The sequence below is a fragment of the Balaenoptera ricei genome, chromosome 1, assembly GCF_028023285.1.
Source record: "Balaenoptera ricei isolate mBalRic1 chromosome 1, mBalRic1.hap2, whole genome shotgun sequence".
In the NCBI taxonomy this organism is placed as follows: domain Eukaryota; kingdom Metazoa; phylum Chordata; class Mammalia; order Artiodactyla; family Balaenopteridae; genus Balaenoptera; species Balaenoptera ricei.
Window position 1 is genome coordinate 39,991,453 of NC_082639.1, and position 22,225 is coordinate 40,013,677.

Sequence of the window (22,225 nt, forward strand, 5' to 3'; positions counted from 1 at the left end):
CAAACCTGCTGGTTTGGGGTTGGGTAAAATGCGCAGGGTGTTGGGTCTCAGCCTCGGGCGTCTGCGATGGGCGGTTGCGGGACAGGGCACGTGGACAGCAGAACCCTGAGGGCCAGGGTGGGCCCTTTGGGAGGTGGGTGTAGGAGGAAGTGCAGGCTCAGGTCATCTCCCCGCCTACACTCACCTTCCCTTCTCTGGAGGAGTGATCAGTCCAGGAGCCCTCACTGTGGTCTAGGAGCCTGAGCTCAGGCCTTTGCCTCTCTCCCTGATTAACACCCAAGGATGTGGCCAGCTCCGTAGCCATGGCCCCTCCACACAGCTCACCCCCAGAGAACACGGCGCCAACCATCTAAGGCTCCTGGTCCTTCCCATTTTCCCAATGATGCTAATGCTGTTCCCACTTCTCTTGCCCCTTTGGCTGATCTGAAAAACTCTCCTTCATCTTTAAATATGAGCATGAAGGACCCTTCCTCTGTAAAGACTTGGAGCTGATGCATCTCTGCCTTTCTGGCATCTGATGCTAATGGGCGCTGGACCCCCCTGAGCCCCCCCCAAGCTGGGATTACCCTGGCCTTCCTCTGGGGCTCAGCATGGCCTGTGCCTGATGTTCTGGGTCAGGGGAGCCAGGGGCCCGGGGGAGAGGGGTCCCAGAGCCTATGTTTCACTTCCCTTTCTCCAAAAGGGGAGGGAAGAGGGCCTGGCCCCCCACACCTAAGCCTGGAATCCTCATAGGAGGCTGGGTGGGGTGGGGAGTGGCAGTCAGCAGGGCCCCCTGACCTGCTGTCCCGCCTGGACCCCTGGCCTGTGCGTGTGCAGCCGGATGCAGAGCAGATGCTCACAAGACTGAAATGCCCCAAATTCAGCAATTTTAGAAGGACAGTACAAGCGCGCCTGTGTGCCTGGTGCCTCAGGCCCTTGGTGGTTGGTGCCCATTTTTCGGTGTGAACCCCAAGAGCGTGCAGTCTCTCAGGGTTTGCAGAGGGTCTCAGGAGTACGTCCCAACCTCAATGGCACTTGAGGCCACGCTCAGGAGGACACCAGGCTCAGAGTCACTTAGCAATCTGCCCACGGTCAGCCTGCTGTTGGGTGAGATGTGCAGGTGGAACTTAAAAGCAGGCTGCCCGGGTCTCAGGCCAGGCCTGAACCCCCGTCTCCCGTCTCCCTCCTCCCTGACTCAGGGCATCTGCATCTCAGGGCGGATGGTCTTCCCTGGGCCCAGGATGCCCTCTGTCCTTTTCGGGAGCACTCCTTTATCACAGCACAGGGCAGGAGTGTGGACCCAGCAGATGTGAATTCTAGCCTTGCTCTGTAGCTTGGAATAAACCATGTCTCTGCCCAGGCCTCAGTCTCCTACATTGTAAAGAAAGGGCAAATGACACCTGGGTGGGTTGGAGGTGGGAGCACGTGACACAGTGGACCCTTTGCGAGGGTCAGATCAGACCCCCCCTTCTCCCTGTGTCCCTTCCACTGGGCATAAGGAAAGTGCATGGATCTGCCCATTAAGAAACCCCGACTCCAGGCCCAGCTCTGCCTTTACTTCCTGGCACCCCTTCCCTCCCTGGGCCTCAGTTTCCCCTCCACACCAGCAGGAGCTCGAGCACCTTGGTTCTGAAGTCCCTCCCAGTCCGGGCTGCCAAGACTCTGCTCCTTTCTTTCTGCCCTTCCCCCTGTTCCTGCTCCTCTCCGGGGTGGTAGTGTGCATGCGTGCACATGTGTACACGTGCATGTGTGTGTGAGTGTGCAAGGGTGTGTGTAGTGGGGTCAGGGAAGGGGAGAGAGGCCTGCAGAAGATGGAGCTGGCAGTAAGGGGAAAAGGGGGGCCAGGACTTTATGTGGCAGTGGGGCTCAGAGCTTTCTCATTGGCCAGTGGCGCTTGGGGCTGTTTAATCATTAAAGGAAAGGAATGAAACCAGGAGCGCCTCAAAGTCCAGCCTGGTGTTGACTGACTGGCAGATGAGCATGGGGCTGGCAGCAATGGGGCCTGGAGCTTCAGGAACTGGGGTCAGCACGGCGACAGTTCCACGCTCAGCACTGGGTCCTGGAGTCAGCCTGCATGCCTACGACATCGCGGTCCTGGTCGTCTACTTTGTCTTCGTCATTGGCGTGGGGGTCTGGGTGAGTAGCCCGGAGGTTGGGGGTGGGCAGGGGAGGCAAAGGCAGGCTCTCACCAATGGCTGGTCATGGAGCTGGGGGCAGGGGTGGACAGAAGGAAGGCGTGTCCAGGAAGCACAGGGGCTGATGTGGAAGGACCTTAAGGGATCATCCTCTCCAACCCCTCCTTTTAGAGATGGGCAACTGAGGCCCAGAGAGGGCTGTGACCTGCCAGAGCTCACACAGCGAGCCCCAATCTCCCACCCGACTCCCTGACCCTGTACATCTGCTCCTTTGGCCCCATGCACCCCTGGCCTCCCTGCGTCCCATTCCTGCCCTCCTCCACACGCCAGCATCCCCAGTTCTGCGAATGCTTGACTCCTGGACCCACCACACCTTCCACCAGATGGTGCCTTGACAAGGAGCCGTGCTTTCTAAAGGAGCTGGGGTGCGTGTCTCACGGGAAGGGAGCCAGGCGGATCCCAACATGCTTCTGTTCTCCACTGCTCACCAGAGCCTCCATGCCCTGGATGGGCACCATGCTTGGAGGTCGGGGAGCTCTGAGTTCAGATGTCAACTCCAACAGGTAGGGCCGCATGGCCCTGGGAACATACGGAGCCGTAGTTTTCTTATCTGGACAATGAGAGTATAAAGGTCTATGAGGTAAAGTGGCCCTGACCATTTAGGAGCGTGACACATCTAAGGATCTGGCACAGTGCCCAGCACACAGCCTGCAGCAATAAATGACCGCTGTTATCTCTGCAGCAGTTGAGGGAAATGCCAGCACCTTTAGACTCCACTGTGAGGCAGAGAGTGATTTGAGCCCCAGGTGGTCACTTATGAGGCTGTGGCAAGGTCAAGAACCATCTCTGGGCCTCAGTCTCCTCATCTGTAAAGTGGGATGAACTGTCCCTGCTTCCCAGGGTGTGTGAGGAGGAGATGGGCAAACAGAGGCTCACTGGCTCCCGGGAGGTGGACAGCCGTGAAAAGCAGAAACTCCTCTGTGACTTTGGACAAGTTGCTTCCCATTAGGGGACCTCCATTTCCTCACCTGTAACATAAATTCTTTCTGTTCTTCTGTCCTCCCCAAGGACCAGAGGTGGCACAGGAAAGTCCAAGCAAAGGCTTGACAAGCAGCAAGCCCTGCACACCAGTCACGTCCTAGTGACTAATCTGTCACTTTCTCTTGGGGGAAGAGAAGCTTCTTTCAATTTCCCTCTCCCTTCCCCTCCTTCAGGTATTTCTCTTGTCTGCAGACCCAATCAGATGCCTGGCTTCAGCATCCAATAAGGGCTTTAAATTTATCTTTCCCAACCCGGTGCCCTGTACTCACCCCCTGCATCTGAGAGAAAGTTCTTTCATTCCCCACCCCCTTTCAGTCTTCAGAGTAATTCCTCAAACAGGCCACTACTGACCACCTCCCAGTGCAGGAGAGGGTTTGCTCCAAGGTCATGGGTGGACCTCAGTGGTGTGGTCTGACATCAGGCCAGAGCAGGAGACGCCCCCCAGAAGAGTCCTGCCTCTGTCTGGGGCCCAAGTGCTTTGCATCCTCCCAGCCCCCCGAGTGGGAGTCTGGCTGGGTGGAGGGGACAAGGCAGTCTCCCTGCCACGGTAGCCTGAGGATGAGACCCCAACTCATTTCCTGAAGCAACGTTTGGACGGGGACGGGGGAGCAGGATAGGACACAAGGGTGCACAATGGCAATAATCTGTGCACATGAACAGCGCCGTACATTCATGAGGGCGTTTCACTCACATACACACACACACACACACACACACACACACACACACCATTAGCTCCTTTGTTCTTCACACCAGCCCTGGGCGATGAGCACGGAGGCCGAGAGAGGGGAGCTGACGCCCCCAAAGCCACGTAGCTTAAAGATGGCGAACGCTTCAGCCTCAGTTCCCACCCCCTGTGTCCCCACAGTGCCTGCCTCGAGGGGCAGGGAATCTGGGGCAGAGGGCAGAGCCTGGGGGAGGCTCAGGAAATCCTCACTCTTGCCATTTCCTTTCCAGTCATCCATCCGTGCCACCCGAGGGACCATTGGCGGCTACTTCCTGGCGGGAAGGTCCATGAGCTGGTGGCCAGTGAGTTGACCTTCCTCCCTCCCCTCCCCCCATCTCCCAGTTCCCGCCTCACCTATTCCTGCCTGGACCAAGGCTACAGCCCCCAAGGGGGTTCCTGGCTCTGGGCTCCTTCTCTCTGGTCCAGAGGCACCAGGCAACCTGAGAGATCTTGCAAACCCACAGCTGGGACCTGCGTGCCCTGGGCACCTCCTAAGTGTGGGTCCCAGGCCGGACACTGGACCTACAGAGCCCACTCAGAGTGTTCCCGTCCTAGAGGAGCTCAGAGCTGAGCGGGGCAGACAGACTCATAAGCAACTTGATGGCTGCTGAGCTGGAGGGGAGCATGGGGCCTGTGAATGTTTGGGGGAGGCCTCTAACCTCCAGACAGTGGCAGTGGGATTAGGAAAGATTTTCTTGGGAAAGTGACACATAAATACTGAAGAGCAGTTAAATGAGGGAAATCCTAGAGGTAAAATCCCACCCACCACAGGAACTGATCTTTTGAACCCCAGTCCCTCCCATCAGGCCTCCCCGCTTATTCCTTTTGGTCCTCAAAGCTAACTTCCTCTTCCTGAAATAGGACAGAGGGAGGTGAGCCCTGCTTCCAAACCAACAGTGGAGTCCTCAGCCCCAGGGGCCACTGAAGCTGGGCGCAAGCCCAGGCACGCACACCTCACACATGGCGTGTGAGTGCACACACGCACACGCACACGCACACCACTGGCCCTCTGCACGTCCCTGTCTTTGTTCTCGCCTCCCTCCCTGCCCACCGCTGGCCACAGACTCACCAAAGAGCAGAGGAACCCAGGAAGCCTGCAGGGTTCTCTGGGAGGTTCAGGTGTCTGGGACAGGGAGAGGTGAGGACAAAAGGAGTGTGACAGAATCCCCAGGGATGTGGGGGGCTGTGGGCCTGGCAGCTCACAGGGGCGGGGACAGGGTCGCTGGTGCCATCAGACACCCCTCGTCAGAAGAATGAAAACCCCTCGGAGGCCTTTCTGATCATCTGGTCCCCCCACCCCACCCCCAAATCACAGCCCTGGAAACGAGTCAGCGGGAGGCACAGAACTGGGACAGATCAGGTCTCCTCTGGTCCATCCAGGAGAACCAGTAGGGGGCCGGCCTGGATGGTCCGTCCTACGGAGAGCAGAGCTCTGGGGTGTGAGGAAACCCACGGCCTCCGAGCTGGAGGGGGTGCCCCAGAGATGGTGACGGAGCGGGACGTGGGCACGTGCACGTGGGAAGGAGGATGTGGCGGTGCCCTCCTCAGGGGGACGGGGCTGTGCGCTGAGCCGCCTGCGCTGAGAGCAGCTTCAGCCCAAGGCCGGGGCAGAACCAGCTGTGGGCGAGGGAATCTCAGTCCCACTGCCCCGCTGGAACGTGTGTGTCTGGGGTCTGTGATGATCGTCCAATAGCTTTGCACGCTTGCCTACTCAGCCAGTCCTGAGAGGTGCCTCATTCCCCTCCCTGTGTCCCGGGAGGAGTATGGCTGGGGGCTGAGAGCGGAAGGAACAGCAGCACCCCCGTCTCAGAGGGGCCCGTGGGGTCCCCTGCCGACCTTGTTGATGGCTCCCGGAGTGATGCACTGGGAGCCCTGGGCAGCGTCCTCGAGAGCAGCCTGGGGAGCCTCTTCTTCCGAAGTAGGAGGTCCGGTGCTCTCTGCTGCGACTGAGTGATCCGGCCCAGGCTGCAGCATCCTCAGGAGCACCTAAGAGAGGGAAGGAGTGTGTGTGTGCATGAGTTGTGTGCGCACGGGGGCGGAGGGGGGGCTCAAAGTCCTCAGCAACATCCGGCCAATTGTTATCTCTCTGCCTTTGCCCTGTGCTGCCCCTTCTCTGAATGTCTCGGTGCTTTTCCTCTTCTCACTTTCTACTGCCCAGCACCACAATTTTATTAAGGTGACACAGGGTACAAGACCGGCTCTTCCCCTCCAGCTCCCACTCCCACACCCCTCCCAATTAAGGATCCCATCTAACAATAAAAGATAACACTAATGAATGCTGACTAAGGCCTAGCACCCATCAAGCAGTGATTACAGGAGGCAGATGGCCAGAGTCGAAATCCTCATTTCGACTGTCACTTATCAGTTCTGGAACTTGAGCAAGTTATTTGCCTGTGCCTCAGTTTCCCCGAGTAGATTGGGGATAATAGCAGAACTTTCCTCATGGGGTTGTCGTGAGGAGTTGGTGAGTTAACGTATTTAGAACAGAAGCAGGCGCTTGGCCATGCCGTTCAAGTACTGACTGCTGTGACTGTGGGCATCATCTGTCTAACTGGCACTGCCTCCTATTGCCTCAGAGTAGTCGGCTGCCTCCTGGAGAAAAATTAACTGAGGGGCTGGCCTGGGCTGTGCTCAACCCTGCAGCTCCTCCCGCTGCCTGGCCCTGCCCTGGGACCTGCCGGAACCGGGTGGCAGAGGGCCTCCCCCATCCCTCTCGTGGGGGACTCCCCTTCTCCCTTCAGCTTCCTTCTCTGTGGAGGCCCTTAGATCCATGGCCCCAGAGCAGAGTTTTATCCTCCCTACATGGGCCCTGCTTCCTATGGCTTCTCTTCTTTCCCACTTTGCCTCTCACTCACTGGGTGGCCTGGAGCCAGTGACTTCATTTCTCCTAAAATTAACTCCTTCCTCTGTAAAGTGGAAAGATTAATACCCATCCCTCCAAATATTTGTGGAGATTAAGTGTATTAGTGCCTATAAAATGCCTAGCACATTGCCTGGCATACAGTAAGTGCCTAATAAATATCAGTTCCATTCCTCTTCTCATTGCTCCCCCACTGCATCTCCTCCCTCTGATCTCACGTTTCCTGAGTTCAGGTTCTGCTCTCTCTCTGCCTCTTTCCCAGATCCTGAAGCTCATAGTTCTGACTACAGATCGATTCAGATGAAAACTGACCTCTGACCCTTGGCCCCACTTGTGCCTTGCAGATCGGAGCATCTCTGATGTCCAGCAATGTGGGCAGCGGTTTGTTCATCGGCCTGGCTGGGACAGGGGCCGCTGGAGGCCTTGCTGTGGGTGGCTTTGAGTGGAATGTAAGGAAGTTGGCCTGGAGGATTCTCATGGATAAAGGCGGTCTTAACCCACCCCACCCCACCCCATCCCCGGCCTTAGTGCTAAGAGGAACCTCAGAGGTGCTTGGGGAAGCTGCATGGTGAATTGAGAACCCATTTTACAGATGAGGAAACCAAAGCCTGGAGGACCTCATCAGAGGTCACACAGGACTGAGATCAGGCCTCTGGTCCCTTACCTCCCTGCCCAGGGCTCTCCTCTGCACAGACCACCCTTCCATCTGCATCTAGAACATGGATCCCTTTTTCTCCCCACTCTCCCAGGCAACCTGGCTGCTTCTGGCCCTCGGCTGGATCTTCGTCCCCGTGTACATAGCAGCCGGTGTGGTCACGATGCCGCAGTACCTGAAGAAGCGATTTGGGGGCCAGAGGATCCAGGTGTATATGTCTGTCCTTTCCCTCATCCTCTACATCTTCACCAAGATTTCAGTGAGTATCTGCTCCCGTGTGGCCATCATGTCTCTCTGAAAATGCTTAGGAGGGGGCACAGCTTGTTGCTGGATGGATGGATGGATGGATGAATGCATGGATGGTGAGAAGAGGAAGGGTAATAGAAAGGGAAGATAAATCCACACCCCTTCCTCACATGCTCCCCCTCAGCAGTAGGGTAATTAGAGATGAATGATAAATGTTTGTTGAGTGAATGAGAGTCCCTCTATCCAAAGAACTCACAATCTAGAATTCATTCACTCATTTATCTTCCCATTAATTGATTCTTCATTCAGCACTGAGCATTAATTGCCTAGAATGTTACCATTAGAAAGGGCCTATTCTTCCTCTGTTGACCTAAACTCAGAAGACAAACCAAGGTCAAGCGATTTGCCCAGGTCCACACAGAGCACTAGCTCTGGGGCTGGAACTAACGTTTGGGTTCTGTGGCCCAGTTGAGGCCTCCTGAGGCTCTGTCATGTAGTAGCCCTTGTCATGGGTCACAAAACACTCCTGGAAAGGGACCAGCAAGAATGCCCTGAAGGGAACTGAATCATTCAGGTTTGCCAGGTCCAGGGCTGGAAAAATTACAGCCTCTTGTTCCATCAATGCTTGTAAATAACCCTAAATCAGCTCAGGCAAAGGCTGCGACCTCAAGTCCTCCAATAACCCCAAACATGTGGGTATCCAGGACCTGTGTCATCTGCACTGGGGCGCCTGCCCGTCAGGTCAGCCACGGGCCCATCCGGCAGCTGAGTGGGCCGGTGCTCCTTCCGGGAGCAGTCAGGGACCCTCTAGGTTCCCACCCTCTCCCCCAGTGGGCTCTTCCCCCCACCCCCCGACCACAGCTCCTGTCTCACTTCCTCAGTGTGCCACTTCATCCCTTCCCCGCCAGCACGTGACCTTGGCAGTGCTGCCAGATCACACAGTTGTCAGGCTCAGAGCTGTCTTCGGCGCTCCTCTGCTTTACAGTCTCCACAGCTCCTCGGTGTTTGTAGGCCAAGCCCATCCTCCTGAGAATGGCACGTAAGGCTCATCTTCATCGCACCATGAGGGCCGACAGCACCTGGTATTGCTGAGCAGGAAGGTGACATACCCCGGTGACCACACAGAGGGCCTTGGGTGACCTGGACTCCTGGGTCGCTGTCTCTGCAGACTGACATCTTCTCTGGAGCCCTCTTCATCCAGATGGCCTTGGGCTGGAACCTTTACCTCTCCACTGTGATCCTGCTGGTGGTGACGGCCGTCTATACCATCACAGGTAGGGCCGAGGGTAGGTCACGTCGGGTGCAGGTGCCAGGAGCAGAGACAGGGACAGGTGGAGAGGGAAGCGCCGGATGGCAGGGACACAGAGGCCCAGGGAGGGACAGAGCGAAAACTGACCGGGAGAGTGAGAAAGAGAAACTGGAGGGAACAGAGAGAGGCAGACAGAGATGCAGAATCAGAGGAAAAAGCGGAGAGACTCAGTGCAACAGAGAAAAGGGGAGACAGGAAGGGCAGAAACAGGAGGAAACAGAGCCAGCCCGAGAGGGCCAGGGAAGGAGATACAGAGAAAGACCGACAGCAGGGAATAGGATGGAGGTCGGGGGACTGTCACCCGGGCTAGAGTCACCACGGGCTGCTCCAGACAAGAGCCACAAGCATGCCTTCTCCCGTCTCCTCCAGAGCCCCTCACACAGCCCTGGGCTCCCGGGACTCGGGCTCCAGCAGACTTACTCCTGGCTGAGGTGGCCTGGAAAGATGGGGGAGTTTAAATGGGCATTGGGGTGGGGAGGGAGGGAGGCCTCCTGGTGGAGCTAACAGCACAGTAAAGGAAAAGACTTGGGATATTACCAAACAACAGCCGGAGGCCGTCGGGACAGAAAGAGAGGGACCTGAGGGCCTGCGACTGTACCAGCCTCTACCTTCTGGGCGGCCCCATGGAGCACGAGGGGCGGGGAAGGCAGCGGCCAGAGTCCATCCGCTGAGGGCTCCATGTGTTCTCTGGTCTCCCCAGTGTGGCCCAGCCCAGGGCGGGCACCCTGAGAGAAACCCCCTGCTGGTGCTGATGAGCCCTCTCCTTGGGTCCCCAGGGGGCCTCACGGCCGTGATCTACACAGACACTCTGCAGACGGTGATCATGGTGGGGGGAGCCCTGGTCCTCATGTTTCTGGGTAAGGAAGAGTCCTGAATACATCCCACCCTCCCCTGTAAACTCCTCTCTGATCTCTCTCTGGCTGTCACCATCACAGTCTGATCAGAACTTTGCAGAGCACAGGGCCATGTCCCCCCTCCAGGCCAAGGCTCCCAAGGAGCAGGATTCTCTCTACTCCAAACCAGGGGTCTTGAGCCTGAGTGCCACTCCGTCTCTCATTCCCAAGTCCCATATGAGTTCCAGGCTCAGGGGTCCCACACAGGACTGGGATCCAGGGAGTTGGGGCATGTGACAGACCCAGTGGGGCCTCAGGGCTGTTTCACTCGCAGTGGTCTCTCCCTGCAGGCTTTCAAGAGGTGGGCTGGTACCCAGGCCTGGAGCAGAGGTACAGGCAGGCCATCCCTAATGTCACAGTTCCCAACACCACCTGTCACCTCCCCAAGCCCGACGCCTTCCACATGCTCCGGGACCCTGTGAGCGGGGACATCCCTTGGCCAGGCCTCATTTTCGGGCTCACGGTGCTGGCCACATGGTGCTGGTGCACCGACCAGGTGATGCCCTAACCAAGCTTGGCCCAGCCCACCACAAACTGGGGTGGGTCCTGCGGGCACACTGGGCATGTGGGTGCACAGAGGGCTGGGACTGGTTCAGGAACAGGTATGGGGCACGGTCCCCACGCTGGGGCTCGCTGGAGCTGAGCGGAACCCGAGCAGGCCCGACTGGCGCTCCTGCACTGCTGTCTTTTCAGGTCATTGTGCAGAGGTCTCTCTCTGCCAAGAGTCTGTCCCACGCCAAGGGGGGCTCCGTGCTGGGGGGCTACCTGAAGATCCTTCCCATGTTCTTCATCGTCATGCCTGGCATGATCAGCCGGGCCCTGTACCCGGGTAAGAGCTAGTCTCCCTCCGGGCAAAGTTGGACCAGTGCAAGGGCCACACACTTTCTATTAAGAACACATAGTAAGGGCTTCTCTGGTGGCGCAGTGGTTAAGAATCCGCCTGCCAATGCAGGGGACACGGGTTCGAGCCCTGGTCTGGGAAGATCCCACATGCCACGGAGCAACTAAGCCCGTGCACCACAATTACTGAGCCAGTGAGCCACAGCTACTGAGCCCGTACACCACAACTACTGAAGCCCGCGTGCCTAGAGCCCATGCTCCACAACAGGAGAAGCCACCGCAATGAGAAGCTCGTGCACTGCAACGAAGATTAGCCCCTGCTCACCTGCAACTAAAAAGAAAGCCTGCGCGCAGCAACGAATACCCACCACAGCCAAAAATAAATAAATAAATAAATGTATATTAAAAAAAAAGAACACATAGTAAGTTCGTTAGGCTTTGTGGGCCAAACATACAGTATGTATATCAGTAGGAGAAATTTGTATCTGAATATCATTTTAACATCCTGCTTTCTCTCTATAAGGGAAAAACCAACTGAGGCATTCATGGTGCCTTGCAAGGATATTTGCCTTTTATTAAGATATAAGGCCTAAAACCCAAAGGAGTCTATCAGGTTTTGCAGGGTAGTTTGTGGTTGAGAAGTCTATCAGACACTCCTAAATCACAGGACCCAACATCCACCTGCCCTTTGACCCTCTAGACGCTGACCCCTGCCAGAGTCACCAGTGAACACTTTGCCTATGGGGTCAGAAAGCAGGTATTGGGCCAGCCAGAGAAGGCACGGGATGATTTAGCTCTGACTGCCATCACTTCTTCTGCAGATGAAGTGGGCTGCGTGGACCCTGACATCTGCCAAAGAATCTGCGGGGCCCGCGTAGGATGTTCCAACATCGCCTACCCCAAGCTGGTCATGGCTCTCATGCCCGTGGGTAAGTCCCGTCCCCCCACACCACGCTTCACACCAGCTTTCCAGCCTCATCCAATCCCCACTGCCCAAGAGGGATTGCATTAGGATGGTCGTGGATGGGAAGAGAAAATGAAAACATTCACCTCCGCACCCCCGTTCCTAATACACAGACACACACACACACACTTTTCACTAGCATCTGTAGCGCACTACTCTGTGCCCTGGTTCTGGACATGCAGAGATAAAAGGCAGGTCCCTGCTCTCGGGCTCAGTGCACTCTGCAGGGTACCCAAGCACAAGGTACAATACAATGTGACCAGTGTGGGGACACGGTGGGGCTGAGGGCACCCTAAGGAGGCACCTGACCCACTTTGGAGGAATGTGGAGGAAGGTTTCCCAGAGGAGAGGAAATGGAGCTGAGTCCCAGGGAACATCTTAGGCAGACAAAGGTGGAGGGACGTGGGAAATGTCGTTCCGGGGATGAGGGCCTGCATGTGCAAAGGCCCAGGGATGAGAGAGTGTGAAGTCTGAACTGAAAGTCGCCAGTGTGGGCTCAGATGCAGCAGGAATGAAGACCGCCTTTGTGGGGAGGACTTGGCGGCCATGCCCCACTGTGCAGTGTGGCCTTTACTCTGAGGGCAGTGGAGGGTCACTGGGGGTTTCAGGCCAGCGTGCATGATTGGATGTGTGCTTTAGAAGGATCGCTCTGCACGGAGCGTTCAGCTTAGGGGGAGGCGGGGAGATAGATCCTGAGGGGTTTTCAGTGGTCAAGGCAGTAGTGGTGGCTTGGACCAGGTCACGGTCTTTAGGGATGGACAGAAAGGGTTTAGATGATATTTGTGAGATAGAATTGGCAGGACTTGATGATTGATTGTATTTGAGGGACAAGAAAGACAGAGGGATCCAAACAGGGCTTGCAGGTCTTGAGTTTACAATGATATTGAGACTGGGGATGTAGAAAGAAAGGCAGGTATATGGAGGGAAGTTGACTTATTCCCTCCCTCCAGTAGAACGAGAAATGAATCAAAGAAATAGTGGAGATGGGGGTGGAGGCCCAGCTATGACAGAGCAGCCACAGAGGAACTGGCTGAGGGAGGTGGGGTGGGAGGAAGGCAGAGGACGGGGTCCAGAATAACTTGGAGGTGTCTTGTTAGGGACCAGAAACATATCATTAACCAAAGGAAGAAGCAGGGGCCCCAGAGGAAGATGCTGGCCTAGATTTGGGACACTCTGAGTCATCCAGGGAGGCATGCAGGAGGTGGTTAAATATTTGGACTGAGGGGAAAGAGGACTGAGGTGAGGCTGGCCAGGGATGCGTGTTTCTAGATGCTTCCTCATCAGAATCATAGAGACTTGAGATATCAGTAAGCCCCACCCTCCCCTGTTACAGGTTGAAAACAGGCCCAGAAAGGGTCAGAACTAGTCCAAAGATCACACAGCCAGTTCCTTGCAGAACCAGGAAACAAACCCATGGCTTCTGTCTGTGGAAAACAGTATGGAGGTTTCTCAAAAAACTAAAAGTATAACTACCATAAGACCCAGCAATGCCACTCCTGTGAGTATATATCCAAAAAAACCCAAAAATACTAATTCAAAAAGATACACACACCCCAATGTTTATAGCAGCACTATTTATAATTGCCAAGATATGGAAGTAACCTAAGTGTCCATCAACAGATGAATGAATAAAGATGGTGTATATATACACAATGGAATATTACTCAGCCATAAAAAAGAATGAAATTTTGCTATTTGCAGCAACGTGGATGGACTTGGAGGGCATTATGCTAAATGAAATAAGTCAGACAGAGAAAGACAAATACTGTATAATATCACTTATATGTGGACTCTAAAAAAACCCAACAAACTAGTGAATATAACAAAAAAAGAAGCAGACTCAGATATAGGGAAGGAACTAGTGGTTCCTGGAGGGGGAGGACATGGGGGTGGGGGACTGAGAGGCACAAATTATTGGGTGTAAGATCGGCTCAGAGATGTACTGTACAAAATGGGGAATATGGCCAACGTGTTGTAGTAACTGAAAATGGAAAGTAACCTTTAAAATTTGTATTAAAAACTAAAATAAATAATTAATTAATTAAAATAAAACCTTCAAAAAATTCCAGGGCTTCTGCCTCCCAGGCTGGGGCTTTAGCCTGGTATCATAGCGTCAGTGAAATAGGTACAGAACACTGAATAAAACCACTCAATAATTAATAGTCACCCTCCTCCCTACCAGGGCCCACTAACCAAGTGTCTACAAGGTTTAAAACCCAGACCGAGATGTCCAGTCTGCAGAAAACCTTAAAGATCAGCTAGTCTCACATCCCTTAATGGTGCAGATGAGGAAACTGAGGCTCAGGCAGGACAGATGACTCGCCCAAGGCCACAGGGGGCGGCAGAGGAAGAGTGTGGTCAGAACCCGGCCTCTAGTGCTATGGGTCTCCAGGATTCCTGGTTGGGCACCTCATTCAACACCGCCCCCATCCCTTCCCCTCCCCTAAACCCCTGATTCTGCTGGATGCCGGAAGCCTCCGTGGTTGCTGGCAGAGCTGGCCTTAACGGGCCAGCTGTCCACAGAGACTTCATCTCTCCCCAGGTCTGCGGGGCCTGATGATCGCAGTGATCATGGCCGCCCTCATGAGCTCACTCACCTCCATCTTCAACAGCAGCAGTACCCTGTTTGCCATCGACGTGTGGCGGCGCTTCCGCAGACAGGCAACAGAGCAGGAGCTGATGGTGGTGGGCAGGTGCGCTGGCCCATCCTTCCAGAGCACCCCCCTCCCTGTAGGCAAAACCCCTCTCCCCTCTCCTCCCTGCCCTGGGCCACCCCAAGGAGATGCGGCTGGGTCTGGGTCCTGCACTGGCAGTCAGAGCCCCTGGTTCCTAGCGCCAACTTTCTACATGACCTCAGGTGAGTTCCTCCCCAGCTCTGGACCACTCCCCTCCCTCCAGAATAAGGAGAAAAAAATCTCTTCCCTGCCTGTTCAACTTTATCTTGGAACTGATCAAGAGGGTAAATGAGAGAAGCTGACAGAGCATTGAATCAATGAAAGATGAACTGTATAGATGGAAAGAAGTTAGCAAGCAGCTCGCCCCCAATGTCTTCCAGACCAGCTCTGGATGTCATCCCAGGATAACAGAAAGACTATTTACACCTTCAGTCTCACCCTGAGCATGCATCCTGCATCATACCTTTGTGCTGGTGACACAGGGGCGACTTATATGGTCCTGCCCTGAGGGTGCACACAGTTTAATGAGAAAAGCAGAAACATGTAATGCAGTGAGGGGCCCGCATCGATGGAGGTGTTCATAGGAAGGTTGTCTCCAGAGGATGCAGGGCTTTGAACACTCAGCTGAAAATTTTGAACTTTATCTCATAGGTATTCATTTTATGCCTTTCAAAATATAACTTGGTGGCTATTTTTTCTTTTTCTCCCTGGGTTGGGCATTTATAGTTTACACAAAGTTAAGAGGCCCTTTCTGAAATCTTTGCTTCATAATTTAGGGCTCTATAACTCAGGTTTCTGGACTAACGTGTTCATTCTCTACTTGAGTTTAGATAACTTGCTCTTTTCCATCTCCCTGCCTTTGCATTCACTGTTCCTTCCATCACGATGCCTTCTGCCCACGGCTGCCGTGGATCCCTACGGCCCCCTCATCTGTGCAGCCCAGCCCTACGCACAGGGACTGACCATCAAAGGATCTGAGCGCAGGACAGATTGTACAAAGAGGTGGAGGATAAGAGGGGAGTGAACGGCAGGTAGCTCCTGCCGTTTAGCCGCTGCTCTAGTGTGGCCTGAGAGAGAGAAAATGGGAGGGAAAGGAGAGAAGAGGACAGGTGTGCAGAATCCTTTTATCTCTTTACTCACCTGCCAAGTCTCACTGCCCCTGATTTCATCAGTCAGTGAGGTTTGGGCACCATCTCCTGGCAATATGCATCATTGCACCCAACACACCCAAGAAAAGTTTTTCCACCAGAGGCCATTTACTCAGGTGGGTGGTGAAGGGGAAAGGAATGGATTTCTTCCTGAAAGCAGATGGGCTACACACCTTCAAAGGGATCTAATTTAAAACTTTGGGGTTTTTTGGATTCTGTAATTCTGGTATTCTGGGATTTTAAGAGTCTAACTTTCTGGAATCTTTGCATTTGTGATCCTGTCTTCTCCGATTCAGCGACCATGCGTTCCCCTCCTTTCTCCCTTCCTGGTTCCCGTACATCACCTTCACCTGCCCCCTGCCATGCCGCTCTGAGCGCTCTTCACAGTGCCCTGTTCTCTCCTGGCAGAGTGTTTGTGGTGTTCCTGGTCGTCATCAGCATCCTCTGGGTCCCCATCATCCAAATCTCCAACAGCGGGCAGCTCTTCGACTACATCCAGTCTGTCACCAGCTACCTGGCCCCGCCCATCACTGCCCTCTTCCTGCTGGCCATCTTCTGCAAGAGGGTCACAGAACCTGTGAGTGCGGCAGTGTACCTGTCTCTCCCAGAACACCAGAGGGTCAGGAGAGCCAGTCTGTCCATAACCTGGACTGCCCCGTCCAGGCTTCCGTCTCCCCAGCCATAGCATCGGGTCTAGATTTATTCATTCACTCAGCAGACATTAATCAATCCCACTATGGAGGCTCCAGGGATGCAATGGTTTACAAAGTTCACATAGGTCTGCCATCACTGGGCCGGCGGGAGGAAAGAGGTTTCGATATGCAATAATAGCAAAGTATGGTAGTTGCCATGAGAGCAAAAAGCAGGAGCACCTAACCTATGGGACGCCTGGGAGGGGGGTCACACAGTGACATATGAGCTGAGATCTGAAGGATTAATGGGAGAGGAAAGAATCTTCCAGACATGAGGAACAGTGTGTGTAAAAGCCCAAGCAGACAGGAAGCTCTCTAACACGGTAGGGTTCTACATGTTGGCAAAATAACAGCAAAGAGATTGATGAAACAAAGTGTGAGCTTACAAGGGTGGCTGCACATGTGCCATTCATTGAAACTGCACTGAAATCTAACAGACCCTGGGAGGTACCAGGAGGGTAACCTTGGTCACTCCCCAGGATGGCCTAGAAAAGACAGGCCCAAATTGCTGGCTGTACCCTGGGGAGGTAAGGCGCGTCATGGACATGATTGCACAGGGGCCACGTGAGAGTCCAGGGCCATCATCAGGGAGAGTGTAGAAACCCCTCCCCAGTGGAGTAGTTTAAGCCGGGCCTCTGCCGGGTCTACCGTTTGCAGAGCTCGAGTCTCCCTGCTGATAACTAGAGAGCACGCCAGGACTCGGTTGAATTCTGGAGGTTTCCATTCATTCCAGAATTTTTGAAAACATAAGCCTTCTGCCCCTTATACATGGGGAACAGGTAGAGGTTAGGGTCCAACAGTGCTACAGAGAAGATATAGGAGGTGCCAGAGCTTTTCTTTAAAAATAAAAAAGGAAGAGTTCTAATTCTGATTTCTGATTTATCCTAACAGAAAGCTGGGGAGGAAGATCCTGGCTTTCCCTGCTGATTACAAAAGCTAATTCCATTCTAGTTGAACATTAAGCACCTATCCTTAGTACTTATTAATTTGCTTATCATTGCATGTGAGTGAGGTCGAGTCACTGCTTCAGTCATTGTTCTGCAGTGGAGACTAGTCTGACTCTGGAACCCATGCCTTTTCCAATAAACTGCTCTGCCTGCCTTTAGGTTAAGACAAAGCCTCGGCATTCATGGGCAACTTACTCAGGCAGACTTGCAAACACGGTGACAAACCAGACCGTGGCTTTTAGCTTCCAAGGGTTTCCCCGCTGGATCCCACCCCTGGACCGCCCTCTCTCCGCAGGGAGCCTTTTGGGGCCTCATATTTGGCCTGGTGGTGGGGCTTCTGCGCATGATCCTGGAGTTCTCGTACCCAGCCCCAGCCTGTGGGGAGGCAGACCCGAGGCCGGCCGTGCTGAAAGACTTCCACTACCTCTACTTTGCACTCCTCCTCTGTGGGCTCACGGCCATCGTCATCGTTACTGTCAGCCTCTGCACAACCCCCATCCCTGAGGAAAAGGCAAGTGGAGTGTTTGGAACGAGGCCCCCCCAAGTGTTCCCTTACCCACAGTGCCTGGAATTCCACCATCGACTTTCACTCCACTGACTTGTGGTCACAGACGGCTGGGGACGGTGAGCTCCTTGGGCTGCTAATTCCCAAGTGAAAAGGAATTCATTCAATTGGAAAATTACTCAGCGGGCACCTTCTCTGTGCCAGGCACTGTACTGGGCTTACGAAGATGAATGGTCCCTGCCAGCAACTGCCCATGGGGAGCAGGGATGGGGAGGGGGAGGAGGAAGACCCCAACACCAACAGTTACTCCCCCAAGAGAAAGTACAGAAGGACCAAGCTCAAAGGGAGCGGCCGAGGGCAGGAGAGGTGGTCACCCCTGGGGGGAGGGGCAGGGTCCCTCGACAATGTCACTTGAGCTGGACCTTGCAGAAACAGGTTTATGAGAAAAGAAACAGTCTAGCAGAGTAAGAGCTCGATTTGAGGCCCTCACCGCTCCCATGCTGATGGATTTACCAGTCCTCAGACACTGATGCTCAGTCTTTTGAAAACCTTTTTTCTTTAGAGCAGAATGGTATTAGTTTGCTCAGGCTGCCATAACAAAGTACAACAGGGTGAGTGACTTAAATGACAGGAATTTATTTCCTCGCAGGCCTGGAGGCCAGAAGTCAAGGGGTTGGTCAGGTTGCTTCCTCTGAGGCCTCTCTCCTTGGCTCATAGATGGCCATCTTCTCTCTGTCTTCACGTGGTCTTTCCCCTGTGCCTGTCTGTGTCCAAATCTCCTCTTCTAAGGGCACCAGTCATATTGGTGTCTTTAGGGCCCACTCATCAGACCTCATTTAACCTTAATCACCTCTTTAAAGACCCTCTCTCTGAATACAGTTACACTCTGAAGTGGGGTGGGGGTAGGACTTCAACATATGAATTTGGGGGGAACAGTATTCAGCCCGTAAGAGAGCCCATGCCAGAAGTTGGTCCCTGAAACACTGGGTGGAAATAGTTAATAACACTCCTTACCTTTAGAGTTCGCAAAATGACCTATACCCTTAGTGCCACGAATTCCTACAAACAAGCAGCGTGTTCACAGGTGAGCCAAGAGACTGACTTCCCCAGGGGCTCACTCCTGAAATGATCTCCCCCCACCACTTGATCTTTCAGCTTCCCCATTGTCTGCTGTCTCATTCCCACACTGAAATCCTTCCCAGTTAAAAATCCCCTCCCTGGCTCCCGTTCTCCTCCAGGTACAATTGTCTCCCTCTCTCACCCTCAACAGCACACTTTGTGAAGAGTGGTGTCCATCGCCAGCCTGCACTTCCCTCTCATCTACTCCTCAACCCACTGAGTGGGCCTGGCGTCCCAGTGCCCTCCGGCATTGCTCACACCAACATTCCCAACAACCTTGTTACTGGTCACTTCTCCATCTTCACCTTAAGCGAATTCTGAAGAGAACCAGACACTACTGCCCACATCTTGCATCTTGGAGACCTCTCTTCTGCTCACTGTATTTTTTTCTACCCTTCTGGCTGCTCCTCTGTCATCTTCATGGGATTTTCTTCCTGCCCCTTAAATATCATTGTTTCGTAGGGACCCGTGGACGTCTCCACTCTGAGGTCCTACAGGCTCTTCAAGCTCCTGCTGTGTGTGTGTGTGAATGACCACTCCCCCGCCCCCAGGCTTTATCCTCTCACTCCCGCCATCACCAAGCCCACTCCTCCTCCTGCCGGGTCTAGCTCCGTGAGGGGCACCCCTACCCACCTGAAGGTCCAGGGCGGCCCTGAGAGCCACGGCGGCTGCTTCCAATCAGTCACCACGGCCTGCAGATCTCAACCTTGGGACTGCCCCCTCCTGTGACCTCAAATGCTCATTTTTTCTGGTTTCACTTTTGCAACTGTCTCCAGGCTGGATCTCATCAGTTCGCTCCGAGAGATCTTCCTAAAGCCCAGAACTTAGCCTCTTCCCTCTGCTTCCCGCGTGCGGTGACTCTCCAGTGTCTACTAGTTTCACGTAGTCTCGGCTTCTCAGCCTGACCTCGGGATCAGCTGTTGTGGGCCGCCTGCCTCCCTGTGTCCGGCCTTGCTTCTCCCTGTCCTGTCCGTGAGCTCTGGGAGGTCAGGGGCCCAGCCTGGCCTGCGGTGTTTTCGGCCCCCGGCACGAGCCCTGTATGGAACAGGTGCAGGGAGTTCAGATTCTCCAAGGGCGGGGCAGTCAGGCCTCAGAGGCAGGCCTCGTCCTCCAGCCCTGTGCTCCTTCCTTGTTCTCCTCGCTGCTCTGCCGGCCTCCCGGGAAGGGGCGTTCTCTCTCTCTACAGCCCGACTTCCTTCCAAAGGTCCCTGAGCCGAGACTGTTTGCTCTCCTCCAGCTCGCTCGCCTGACGTGGTGGACACGGCACCGTCCTCACTCTGAGCTGGAGAAGGAGGTGCAGGAGAGCACAGCAGGGACAGCGGACGTGCCATCTGGGGAGGGTCCTACAGGGGCCGGAGGGACAGAGAACCCCAGGCACGGCCAGGAACAGCCCGCAGGTAGGCTGGGGGCACATGGGGGAAGCGGTGGGGACGGACACCAGGCCATGGGTCCCAAAGACCCCATCTGGGGGGTTCCCAAGATATCACCCCTCCTCCCTTCCCAGATGGCTATTAAACGAGTAAGGCAGATGAGGGCTGAAATATTGCCCTCATTACTGATATAAAGCACAGTGCAAGGATTTGGTATATATCACCGTGAAGTGCACTTCCTCATGTGGAGCCGCTCGGTCCTCTTGCGGGGCGCGCGCTCTGAACTGGGTTGAACTCTGTTCGCTATCCTCTCCCCTTAACACCCCTCTCCCTGCAACACGGGGATGCTTCCGCTAGACGACGGTTTGGGGGTTCAGCGTGGCGCCCCAGCTCAGCGCCCAGCCTGTGGCTTGCACCCGGGCTAAGCTGACTGTTCCCCCCTGCCTCTGCCCCCTTCCGTGCGCCTCATTCCTTTCTTGGGTTTCTCACCATCTCTGTCCCGGCCCTGATCTCTCATCATCTCCTTTCTCCAAGTTCGCCCTGCCGCTCCCCTGCCTTCCTCCCCTCTGACTTCTGTCCCTCAGCCCCACGCAGGTCCTGGGGACAGCTGCTCTGGGGCTGGCTGTGTGGGCTCTCGCGGGCCCCAGAGCGAGCACTGAGCCCCGCGGAGAAGGCCGCGCTGGAGCAGAAACTGACCAGCATCGAGGAGGAGCCGCTCTGGAGAAGCGTCTGCAATGTCAACGCCATCCTCCTGCTGGCCGTCAACATCTTCCTCTGGGGCTATTTTGCGTGACTCTGCAGACCTGCTATCAGCCAAGGCAGGTTAAACACAGCCAGGCCTGGCCGGCCGGAGACAGGCTCCCTTCCCACCTCGCCGTCCACACTGAGCCCTCAGAGGCTGAGACTGCAGGAGCCCCTAAAGGGCACCCCATCCAGCCAGTACACTGACGGGTGGAGCCAGGAGGCCCAAAGAGGGCCCTGGGTCTGCTCAGGCCACACAGTAGGACTCGCACTGGGTCACCTGACTCCAACTCTTCTCCACTACCGTACCTTTCACTCCTACGTCAAAAACACTATTTCTGCCCTCTGGTGAGTCTGTCCAGGAGCTTTTACTCTACATGTGTCATGAGGTCAAAAAAGTGGAAGATACAAGAAAAAGAATGGCAAGAAAGTTGCAAAAATCCTCATGCATCTTTGCTCACCCGTATCCCTTCCTTGTCCTCCTTCTCCCTCCTTTACTCTCTGGCTCCCAATCCCCGGTCACCTATTTCCAGCGAGAATCTCCCCAGAAAGGCCTTATACTTTCACTGATGGCTCTGCACTGGTGGCTGTCAGACCCGAAGGAGCGAGGGACCAGGGTGGAGGGTAAACATGGTGGCAGATGGCATTTGGGCAGGGAGCTCTCCTTGGCACCACTCAAATCTGCCTTTTCCTACCCTCACATCCAAACATGCACCAAGTCTCCAGGCCTCGAGGAACTTAGAAGCCAGCTGGAAAGACATGACTTGTTGGAGACAAGAGGAATCAGGACGGGCTGCTCGGTGCTATATGAGCAAGCCCTGCGGAGGGGCAACACGGACAGCCTAGGAGGCCCCACAGCTGCGCCTGTGCCCGCTCCTTCTGCCTGCCAGGCATCTGGCTACTCTGGAAAACACCATGACCTTGCCTGGGTGTCCCTCCTCCAGGAAGCTGCCCGATGCCCACAACTGGATCAAAGTCCCATTCCTGCTCGCACAGCCTCTGGACCTGCTTCTGCGGCAGCACTGATCACTACGCTGTGAGGTTTGCCTCCCGGACCAGACTGAGCACCCCAAGGGGGTAGGGACCAAGGACCGCATCCCAAGTGACTTTGTACCCAGAAAGTAACAGGTGTTGCCTTAGTAACAGTAAACGTTGAATTGGTAATTCTCCAAAGTCCTGGTAGGCTTTGCACTGCAGCTGGCTGGGTGCTGAGCTGGGGAACCAGTGGTAGGGAGGAATCTCCTTCAGCTGGAGTTTACATGCTGAGTCTCAGATGTCTAGAACAAAACCGCAGCTTCGTCCCATTGCCAAAGTCATCCGTGAGAATGTCCCTTCCTTTTTCTATCTTCCTGTCTAGGCTGTCCCGACTCTCATGGGAT

At 54.8% G+C, this 22,225-nt stretch overlaps 1 protein-coding gene across 2 annotated transcripts; it reads left to right on the forward strand.

Moving 5' to 3' along the window:
• The first annotated feature begins 1,953 nt into the window (after positions 1–1,953).
• On the forward strand, positions 1,954–20,898 carry SLC5A9 (solute carrier family 5 member 9). Of its 2 annotated transcripts, XM_059898295.1 has the most exons (15): positions 1,954–2,115; positions 4,113–4,184; positions 7,087–7,191; positions 7,335–7,397; positions 7,492–7,656; positions 8,812–8,917; positions 9,729–9,809; positions 10,136–10,341; positions 10,539–10,674; positions 11,507–11,614; positions 14,192–14,342; positions 15,881–16,049; positions 17,407–17,622; positions 19,973–20,132; positions 20,690–20,898. In XM_059898295.1, exons 1-15 carry the CDS (start codon positions 1,954–1,956, stop codon positions 20,896–20,898), a joined length of 2,109 nt encoding a protein of 702 aa, XP_059754278.1. The 2 variants fall into 2 exon arrangements, with proteins under 2 accessions (XP_059754278.1, XP_059754286.1); XM_059898303.1 differs by lacking the exon at positions 7,335–7,397.
• Positions 20,899–22,225: the final 1,327 nt, after the last annotated feature.

Excerpts from the sequence above, each read along its gene's own strand:
- SLC5A9 (XM_059898295.1), top strand. The coding sequence starts at position 1,954 with ATGAGCATGGGGCTGGCAGCAATGGGGCCTGGAGCTTCAGGAACTGGG. Across the intron at positions 7,657-8,811 it reads ACATCTTCACCAAGATTTCA|ACTGACATCTTCTCTGGAGC; the intron begins GTGAGTATCTGC and ends CTGTCTCTGCAG. Across the intron at positions 20,133-20,689 it reads CGGCCAGGAACAGCCCGCAG|CCCCACGCAGGTCCTGGGGA; the intron begins GTAGGCTGGGGG and ends TCTGTCCCTCAG.